The 9637-nt window shown below is 33.5% G+C and overlaps 1 protein-coding gene across 1 annotated transcript; it reads left to right on the forward strand.

The window, feature by feature from the left end:
• The first annotated feature begins 358 nt into the window (after window positions 1-358).
• Window positions 359-2632, forward strand: EMB3113 (Ribosomal protein S5 family protein). The gene is made up of 2 exons (XM_048116301.2): window positions 359-1087; window positions 2255-2632. Exons 1-2 carry the CDS (start codon window positions 420-422, stop codon window positions 2502-2504), a joined length of 918 nt encoding a protein of 305 aa, XP_047972258.1. The 5' UTR covers window positions 359-419; the 3' UTR covers window positions 2505-2632.
• The last annotated feature ends 7005 nt before the right edge of the window (window positions 2633-9637 follow it).

Genomic DNA, 9637 nt, shown 5'->3' on the forward strand with positions numbered 1-9637 from the left:
AACCCATAATTTCGGGATTCGTGTACCCAAAACCCGTCGGGTACTGGGTCGGGATCGGATATATCCGAAACCTGCAGATTAAATTTACGAACCTAGTGATCATCTTGAATGGGAAGGAGGGAGTACTTAAAATGTTACAAAAGGAATATATTTATAAAATAATAATGTAACCTTATTTAGAGTACCTATGAAAGTCTATATATTTACAAATCTTGGGCTTTTATAACATAACCTATCATAATTAGCTAATAAACCCATTAAAGATACTAAGCATCTCAGGCCCATTAACATTATTCACCAAGCCCATAATAATTAAATAAAATAAAAAATAAATATATCATCTTCTCTGTTATCTTCGAGCTTCTTATCCCCTTCCTCAACTGCAACTGTAGTTCCCAATTCACACTCCAACAATTTCAATGGCTGCCTCCTCTCTCTCCGCCACATTCTCCGCTCTCTCCCTCAATCCCAACCGCCACAGCCAACCTCTCTTATTCTCCCACCGCCTCATATTCTCCAATTCCAAAACCCCTCTCTCTCTCCTCCTCAAATCCCCCCATCCCATCCCGCCGGCAAAGGTCGCCTCCGGCGATTTCGAGATCCCCTTCCTCGAAGGCGAAGACGGCGAGGACACCGGCGCATTCAGCCCCCCCGAGCGCCCAGATGGCTACGTCCCGCCCCCCTCCTTCGACGACGGCCCCATGGAGACGGAGGAGGAGATCGCGCGCGCCTTCGAAGAGCTCTACGGCGCGGCGTACAGCGGCGAGAGCTTCCTCGGCAATGACGTGTACGCGATGGACTCGGTGGTGAAGAAGGCGACGGGGTTCGGGTCGAAGACGAAGAAGGAGAAGGTGAGGGATGGATTCGATGAGAGGGTTGTGCAGGTAAGGAGGGTGACGAAGGTGGTGAAGGGCGGGAAGCAGCTGCATTTCAGGGCGGTTGTGGTGGTTGGGGACAAGCAGGGGAATGTCGGCGTCGGCGTCGGGAAGGCGAAGGAGGTCGTCTCCGCCGTGCAAAAATCGGCCGTCAATGCGAGGAGGAATATCGTCGCCGTGCCGATGACCAAGTACAAGACGTTTCCTCACAGGTAATTTAATTTTGGCAAAATTAGGGTTCATGAATCCCCAGTTAAGGTTTATTAATTCACGATTAGGGTTTATTGATCACATTTAGGATTTAACTAGGGGCAAATCCAAGTATCCAACACTGGAGTGTATTTATTTCTATTTATTTGTTGGATTGAATTTGTTTGGTTTGGTTTCTTAATTTGGTAAGGATTTGCATTGTTTGACTTCTTGATCTGATGATGATGGGGATTAATGGAGTTTCTAAGGTGTTTGAAGGATTTTGTAGATGCTACATTAGTGAACTGCACAGAGACATCTACATATATCCTTTGTGTTATAGGTTTGCGTATATGAGACGCAGAGCAAATTAATGTTCGTAAATGGATAGTGGATATGTTGTTTGTGCGAACATGTACTAGTTGATAGTAGATATACTGATTCGGTGCTTCATATGAGTGCTTGAAGGGCCCTTAGTTGCTACACGAGTGAAGTATAGCAGACATATATTGACCATACTATAGATTTGCTTATATACAATGTTGATAGATTGATATCAGCAAATGGAACATGTTGTAGCTGAGATTGGATGTACTGATTCAGTGCGTTATAAAACGGTGTTTCATTATATAGCTACAAGTGTTTGAAGGCTCGTGTGGATGCTTTCTTGCAGTTTTCACAAGATTAATGTATGTAGATATAGTTTTTGCTTACTGATTTTTAAGTGCTTGCTTTTCATAAGAAGTTTAAACGGGACAGCTGTGTTGGTATAGCTTAGTTGTTTTTATCTTTTTAGGGATGTATTTATCCTCTCGTGCTCATTTCCTTCGATATATTTTGTCGTTTTTGGACTTACAGGATTATGGTCTGTCTCTTGAGAATTGTTGTAATAAAATTGTTCAAGCATTCGATGTTGAACAAACACAGTCAATGCATCATGGCACTAAGTAGAAAGATCGTAACAAAACCAGAATAGGATGGATGCCATATTAGTCGTACTGGTCGTATTGCTCTTGTTAAATCTTGTATGGTATCACTCTTTTGCTTGTAGAATGAGATTAGATCAAAGCAGAATGCTCGAGTTTGGTTGCCTGTTGTTAGTGCAGAAATATCTTGATTGCGTAAGCAACACAAGCTTCTCGTTTCTGTGGTGTGACGCATCTTACTCTTGGTGTAAATATGGGTGGCAGATCGGAGGCAGACTACGGTGCAGCTAGGGTGATGCTAAGACCGGCCTCCCCTGGTACGGGTGTGATTGCTGGGGGTGCAGTGAGGATCGTTCTGGAGCTGGCTGGTGTTGAGAATGCGTTGGGGAAGCAACTCGGGAGTAACAATGCGCTGAACAACGCCCGGGCCACGGTGGTGGCTGTGCAGAAGATGAGGCAGTTCAGTGAAGTCGCCGAGGAACGTGGCATCCCCATGGAAGAATTGTGGAAGTGATTTGGATGATTAGGAGGAAAGAATTGTTGTTCAAGTGATCATTATTTTTGTGTATGTAGGTGCAATTTCATCACACTTTCTTCTTGTGTTTATGTAATTTTGTTAAATGGATTGTTCTTATTTCGACATATGAATTATACTCCCTCGTTCTCAAAAAATAGACAAACTTGTAAATGACATGAGTTTTAATGTGCTATTGATAAAGTATGGTCCCGTATATCTGATCATACCATAAACACCCACACTCTTCAGTTCTCAAACCACAAACAAGTAAAGACTAGTCATTCACAGTTTTATAACTAATCTTTCTGATACATTACTTTTTGCTGAATTTGCAATTCAAAATACTATATATCATCCACTATCAATAGTGTCAATGGCTGACAATATACTAGATTTTAACGAAAAAAAATTAGAAAAAAAATTATTTAAATATTACTCCCTCCGTCACGCTTTAGCAGTCCCATTGACTTTTCTGCACTCGTTTTGTAAAAATGATAATAAATAGTTAAAGTGGAGAAATAATAAAGTAAAAAAGAGAATAATGTAGATAAGACTTTACTCTATATTATTCTCTTTTTTACTTTATTATTTCTCCACTTTAACTATTTATTATCATTTTTATAAAACGAGTGCAGAAAAGTCAATGGGACTGATAAAGCGGGACGGAGGGAGTATATTAATGGAGAGTATGGAAAATAGTAGACCATTTTACTAAGACGAATTGAAAAGAGACTAATTTTTGTAGGTGTTGAAAAATTGATAAGTGATTATTAGTAGTAGAAGATTTATAAAATTAAAATAAATGACTATGTTTTCAAAAGTTACATAATTAAGTGATTATTGGTTGTAGAAGATTTATGCAACCTATGTGCATTTGATATTATCACCCAACTAATCTTTCTATCCCAAATCAACATTTTCACACATTTACTGAATTACATCTGACAATTGTATTATCACTTTTTGTTCTCAAAGAATTTACCTTAATTGCGCATATATCATATATCATAATTCATACTTCCTCCATCCTAAGCTACACATTTTCTTAACACGAATTTTAAAAATCTATATTTAAAAATTAAATAGAGAGACTAAAGTAGGAAAAAGATAAATAGAATATAGAAAAAGAGAGTAAAATAGAATTAAGAGACACTAAGTTTATGTCAAAATAATGCAAGTAGCTTAGAACGACCCAATATGGAATGTAGAACAAGTAGTTTGGAACGGAGGAACTATTATAAAATACGAAGTCAAAATCAAAACTTGATCAATAGCTAACCACATAGGTCATCATGTTGAGTACCAAAAATATACTTTCTCTGTCCGACAATAAAAGTCCTATTTGAGTTCAGCATCGATTTTAAAATATATAAAGAAACGCGAGTGAAAAAAGATAGTGGAATATGAGATTCATTTTTATATAATCAGTTTTATAGTACTAATAAAATGTGGAAAAATTGTTAGTGGAATGTGACCTACCTACCATTTATTATAAAGAGTGAACTACATAAATGGTACCTAATCTTTCACTTTCGCATATAAATGGTACCTGATCCTTATTTTATATCGTTTTTGGTACCTATTAATCACATTTTTAGTACCTAATGCAATTTTCACCTCAAAATACCCTCTAAACAAATTCATTTTTCCATTTATGTCATAAAGGGTATTTTGGGCATTGACAAAACTAGTACCAAAAGTGATATTATAATATTTATCTCATTCTCCTCACTCTTTATACCATTATTATTATTAATCAATATTAATATTATTATTGTAATATTATAAATTAATAATTAATTTATTTTTTAATATCATTCAAATATACTTAAATATAATTATAGTTATAGGAATGTGATCAAATGAAAAACTCTAAATATTGTACAAACTCAAAACTATGATCTGGACCATTGAAAAATGTCAACAGATCACAAAAAAGCATCAACGGGAAAATGACAACAGAATTTCAACAGTAGTCAATGATTGATGTTGTGTTGATATTGTGTCGATACTGTGATGAATGTGTTGATATTTTATTGAAACAGTGTTGAAGCTGTGTTGAGAACTTTTGAGTTTGTACAATATATAAGTTTGCATTTTATCACTACCCTATAGTTAAAATTGTATTAATTATTATCATAATATTTTTGTTATAATACTAAAAAGTAGTACTAGTAATTAATAAATAATTATAGTATTATTATTTAAATTATGAATCATATAATATAATATAATAATAATTATTATTATTGTTATTATTATTATTTTATATTAAATTAATAACTAATCAATATAGTCTTAATAAAAATTTAAAATTGTGAATTGTATTTCATAATGATATAGAGAGTTGAATATTTTTAGTTAGGTGTTTCAACCCTAAAATGAGTATAAAATAATTTAATAAAAAAAATTCAATTGATTTAATTACTTTATATAATTAATTCAATTAGGTGTTTTGTTCTTGATTTTTTTTATAATGCAATTAGATGTATGCATAAAACACTAAAAATAAAGATGAGAAAAGAAAAAAGAGGACACATAACTAAGGAGAAAAAAAAAGAAAAAAGAAATGAACATAAAATACCTAAAAGAAAGAAGAAATGAAGAAAAAAAAAAGAAGAAAAAAAAAAAAGAAGGGATGAAAAAAATCACATATTTGGTACTCCCTCCGTCCCGGAGTATTAGACTCACTTCTTTTGGGCACATGATTTAAGGAATTGATATTTAAATAGTTAAAATGGAGAAAGTAAAGTATGAGAGAGAGAAAAAGTAGGAGAGAGAAGAGAGAAAAAAGTAGGTGGAGAATAAAATAAGATAGATGTTTTTTGCTAAAAAAGGAAACGAGTCTAATATGTTGGGACATCCCAAAAAGGAAAGTTGGTCTAATACCTTGGGACGGAGGGAGTACTATTTTAATTGAAGTTTCCAAAAATATCCTTCATAACAAAAAAATTACATATTTGGTACCTAGGGTTATTTTTGTCACGGGTACAAAAAAGATATAAAATAAAAATCAGGTACCATTTATGTGCGAAAGTGAAAGATCAAGTATTATTTATGTAGCTCACTCTATTATAAAAAGTGAACCGGAAAACGTAATGGCTGATGGATAGAGTATATCATATTCTTATCAACATAATCACAAACATTATCACACATCAAACACATATAATCCCATTAAATGCTTAGTGATTGAGTATGGTAAGCTGACCAGATCATAAGCACACACTATTCCCTTAGAGTCCCGCCAAACATACTATCCATTCATGGTGCAGACAGATAATTTCGGGAATAAATCAGACCACCTATAGTATATATCAGACATATTACTCCCTTCCTTTAGCAGTATGGGAATTTATGAAGTATTATTTTGTGTGTTAGGCGGAGAGAATAAAGTAAGAGAGATAAAATAAAATAGAGATAAATGAGTTTCTATTTTTAGTAATGAGTCATCTTGGATGAGATAAACTAAAAAGGAAAGTGTGTCATCTTCGGTGGGACATGGGGAGTATATAATAGAGATCCTCATTGTGGTTATCTAAAAGATTAGTGATCACACATAATGCAACACTACTGTCATATGACATGCCAATTGTACCCACATAACATACTCGACCATAGGGCATAAGCACGATCATTCGTATTTATTTTCATATAAAAAATTATTTCCAACAGAACACATTAACAACTTATTTCAACGTAATATAGAATCTTATAAATGGAATAAATTTCATTTCTTTATCATCACTTACAATAATTTTCATTTAACATAAACTTAATTTATGAATTAAGACCTAATGCAGAATGTGTTATATTGGGGGTCATTCCCTTCCTCTTTTGCCCTCCTGCAGATTCAGTGATAAAATTAGCTCCTTCGTTATGCAGTTGCTTAATTAAGTCGAGTCACTGGCTAGCTTATTACTATTATTCAGGTAATTCCTTATTATTAGATTAGTTGTAGTATATAAGAAGTGTAATTTTGTTACTTTCTATTTCTAACTTTTGATAATCATAAATACTTTACCAATTCTACTTTTATAACATTGGTTGACTTGACACGAGTTTTAAGAAATATAGTAAAAAGTAGGTACAAAATATTAGTGGAATATGGATCCTACTTTTATATACTCATTCCGTCCACGAAAAATAGGACACATTGTGAATGACACAGGTTTTAATGTGGAATTGGTAAAGTAAGAGAGAATGGGAAAAAATAAGAGAGAAGTAGTGTTAGTTGAATGTGGAGTTCATAAGAAAAATGTAAGAGAGAAGTAGTGTTAGTAGAATGTGAGGTCCATATTATTAGTAAGAGAGAAGGGAAAAAAGTAAGAGAGAAGTTGTTGAAAATTTTCCTTTTTTAAATGTGCTATATTTTTTCGAGGACAACCAAAAATGACAAATGTGCTCTATTTTTCGTGGATGGAGGGAGTATCAATTTTATTATAATAAAACATGAGTGGAATGAGTTAGTTGAATATGGGTCCATTATTAAAATTAGTAAGAAGTATGAGTGTCAATTAATAAGGGCCGGACGAAAAAGGAAATTGGTGCTTAATCGGGGACGAGGGAGTATATTGTAATTAGTTGCCAGATTGTGTTTACATATAGGATGAGTCATTTCTAGGTACCTACCTAGGTAGGCAATATACATTAAGTAGGGAAATGGATTTGCGGAATCGTACCAACTTGTTCTAAAAGGTGACCAAATTAAACATTATTACAAAAAGTATAAAGTGAAACATGAAAATGCAAGTAGCCGCTGTGTGTAATATAATGAAAGATTTCCATATGGTATATATGTGAAAGGACATATGAGAAGAAATGTTCGAATTAATTGAATATCAGTCACAAACCACTAATTAATGGAACAGGTATTTATGCTTCAATTTAAATAAGAGTGAATGCAACATATTGTTTCCCACCTTAAAGAAACGATTCTCTTTTACCATTTGATTGATTCTTCCCTAACAAAAGCATGTAAATAATATTATCATTGAATCTTGGCGGTTCAGGATTTTTACATAAATTTCCTCCTAGAGGCTAGAATTTAAGAGACCTACTTCCGCGTCTCATTATAGATGTAACACTTTCCTTTTCAATTTATCCCATAAAAGATATCACATTTTCTTTTTCGAAAAAAGTTTTCTCTCACGTTAACATAAATATACTATTTTCTCTCTTCATTCAACACACAAAACAACACCTCATATTCTCGTGTCATTATCCAAGTGTGTCATCTATTATAGAATGGAGCGTCAACATGTCAAATTTGTTTGATGAGTAAATATTTCAAATTAGCAGATTTACATGTCCCAATATACCCATATAATTTGGAATTTCTATGTAGCACTAGATTATATTTCTATGAAATTTGATCATGAGAGATGACACAAATTTTGTGTTTCAGTTGACTTAGTATATGTGTTTCTATATAAAATACTAGTAGGAGTACTATTTACTGCATAAAGTTAAAGACCAATTGAAGAAAAAAAAGATGAACCGCAACATATTGACATTCCTAAAGTTAGGTTAACCACATAACAATATCTTTGACATATTCCTAAATGGGAAACTCGATAAAGGAATTAGAAAAGGAGTGCAAGGGTATAAGTTTGTTTTGACCGTGAGTATTACATTTTGTCATGATTAGTCTATCAATTGGCTAACTCGAGGTAAATACAAGATGATAAAATTAAATAATTAAAGATCAAGTACACTTTTAGATATTATGATAACAAAGATATAATCCGAGAATAATCCAATAAAAACTTTAAAAAAAAATGTTTTTATGGTGATACAAGAATTGTTTAAATGTTATGTCATGTCAATGCTTGTTTTGATTATGAGATTGAAGGTTTGATGCCTAGTACGTGGAGTTTGTCTCCGTTAGGCTATACGACTATGTGAAATGAATTCGGGTCAGAGTATGGGCTGCAACCCCTTCTAGGCATAGAGGGGATCAGAAGCCATCCTTGCTAGTTGTCCGGTCTTGTGGGTGAAAAGTGTGCACACACTTTCGTCGCACTATGGAAAGAGGATGGGAAAGATGATGGATGAGAATGAGGAGATTTTCTGTTGACTAATCATGCGTTGAAAATATTTTGTGATTCTCGTTAATATTTCTCAAAAGTAAAACTCGAGTTCACTATGGTATGGGTGACATAACTATTGATAAAATATTTTGGCAGTATGTCCACTGAATATATCAAATACTCAACCCTGCATATGTTTTCCTTATTTTCAAACTGAGAGTGATGGATTGATGGATGTTGAGATGAACTTTGATGACTTTTGAGTGTGTCTTGTCTTCATACATGAACGTTACACCTTGACTCTCGATAGATTATATTCTGTTGTCATGTTTCGTTTGTATTCAAAGTCTTCCATTTGGAAATAGTAGTACCCCGACGACATTATTTCCTTTGAGATATTGATTCATTTCCCTTATAGTTTGAATATTCCTTTTGAGATTTTTGAGTTAATATAAAGTCGTTTTGAGTTTATTTATGTCGTATGTTCCTTTCCCCTATTTCTTCTCCGCCTCTAACTTTTTTCCAGACATGATTCAACATTGTTTACTATCTTTAGTAAGGGCGGTCGTGACATAATGATGTTCACAGTAAGTAACACAGTCGGTTCTTTAACAAACCATCATGAAAGTTTCTAATGTCAGTCCACACATTTTCCTACCTTAGGAAACTAACAACAGTGGTGTGGTATAACACTGAATAGATCTAACAATGAGATAATTCTTTCCTAGCTATTTACTGAAATACGAGGTCTTAGTGAATGTTATTTCCTAACTTTGATCTATCAAAAGTGTTGGTTGTTCGTAATCCAAGAATCTTGATATCTTCTGTAGTGGTGATGAGTGTCTAGAAGTGCTAATATTGTTATTGCAATTAATTGTACGCTGAGAGAATCCAGTTTGATAAAATCCTCAAGAGGTGGTCAGAAAAATGTTTTATTATTCAGAAAACAGGTTGGTTGGAAATTTATTTCACAAATAAATAAAGGTTTCAAACTAGATAACTCTTGTAAAAAGATATTAATTAATTAAAATCAAGTAGCATACTTAAATTAGTTAATGGATATTTAAATATTAAACACGAGAAATAATATATTAAAGA

Source organism: Salvia hispanica, chromosome 3 (genome assembly GCF_029641045.1).
Source record: "Salvia hispanica isolate PSC_SH4W2 chromosome 3, Shi_PSC_v1, whole genome shotgun sequence".
NCBI classification, from domain to species: Eukaryota; Viridiplantae; Streptophyta; class Magnoliopsida; order Lamiales; family Lamiaceae; genus Salvia; species Salvia hispanica.

What these genes read in the sequence shown, in the direction of transcription:
- EMB3113 (XM_048116301.2), top strand. Translation starts at nt 420, where the DNA reads ATGGCTGCCTCCTCTCTCTCCGCCACATTCTCCGCTCTCTCCCTCAAT. An exon ending in TACAAGACGTTTCCTCACAG is followed by an intron (nt 1,088 to 2,254) that starts GTAATTTAATTT and finishes TATGGGTGGCAG; the next exon opens with ATCGGAGGCAGACTACGGTG.